The 1,058-nt window shown below is 44.1% G+C and overlaps 1 protein-coding gene across 1 annotated transcript in view; it reads right to left on the bottom strand.

Annotated features, from left to right (window-relative positions):
- Window positions 1-1,058, bottom strand: part of LOC106881160 (beta-1,3-glucosyltransferase) — a 33,268-nt gene that overhangs the window by 3,792 nt on the left and 28,418 nt on the right. Inside the window, exon 12 of the mRNA XM_052973152.1 lies at window positions 270-392. Within this exon, the coding sequence (XP_052829112.1) occupies window positions 270-392 (123 nt within the window). The remainder of the gene's footprint in view (window positions 1-269; window positions 393-1,058) is intronic.

Below are 1,058 nucleotides of genomic sequence, written 5' to 3' on the forward strand. Positions count from 1 at the left end.
CACGGTGCATACAGCAATAGGACACGGTGCATACAGCAATAGGACACGGTGCATACAGCAATAGGACACGGTGCATACAGCAATAGGACACGGTGCATACAGCAATAGGACGCAATGCATACAGCAATAGGACGCAATGCATACAGCAATAGGACGCAATGCATACAGCAATAGGACGCAATGCATACAGCAATAGGACAATGAATACAGCTATATAATATACATTGTAAAATGATGCAATACACCAGACCATGAAACAACATACATACCCTCCACCTCCAGTGATGTAATTGTAACCAGAACCTGTTGTGACACCATAGCCATACCTCTCTCCAATAGCCAGAGCTTCAGCTGGGTTGTAACAGGCCAACATTTTCCGCAGTCTTGTAATACTGTTATGTAAAATAGGTTTCATTATAACACAATTATATGCATACTCACACACAAGCTGTCTGAGAGGTTAAAATGCATTCTTTATAATATTCATCATGGTAACCCTTGACATCATCATCTCATGCCGGTACCATGCAATACGCACCCATGCCGGCACCATCTAAAAAGTACCCATGTCAGTGCCATGTAAATAGTACCAAGTTCACACTGTAAAGTGGATGGCATTAGGAAGGGAATCCAGCTACAAAAAAACCATGCCAAAGTAGGCAGTAGAGTTTGTTGCTGTCCTCAAGATTGCCAGCTCTTGTCAAAACATTCAACCCATGAGTGCCATTTGCCTGACATTAGGGTGAATTTATGTGCCACCAGCATGGGTGCAATTTGCGTGACATTGGAGTGCATGTATGTGCCACCAACATGGGTACCATTTGCTTGACACCAAGGTGTATTTATGTACAACTGGCATGGGTGCCAGCTTGCGTGAGACCAGGGTGCATTTATGTGCCACCGGAATGGGTGCCATTTGCATGACACCAGGGTGTATTTATGTACTAGCAGCATGGGTACCAGTTTGTGTGACACTAGGGTGCATTTATATAACCCTGGTTATATAAATGTACCGGGGTGCATTTATATAACACCACAAATTGCGTGACACCGGGGGG

This window comes from Octopus bimaculoides, chromosome 1 (assembly GCF_001194135.2).
Source record: "Octopus bimaculoides isolate UCB-OBI-ISO-001 chromosome 1, ASM119413v2, whole genome shotgun sequence".
In the NCBI taxonomy this organism is placed as follows: Eukaryota; Metazoa; Mollusca; class Cephalopoda; order Octopoda; family Octopodidae; genus Octopus; species Octopus bimaculoides.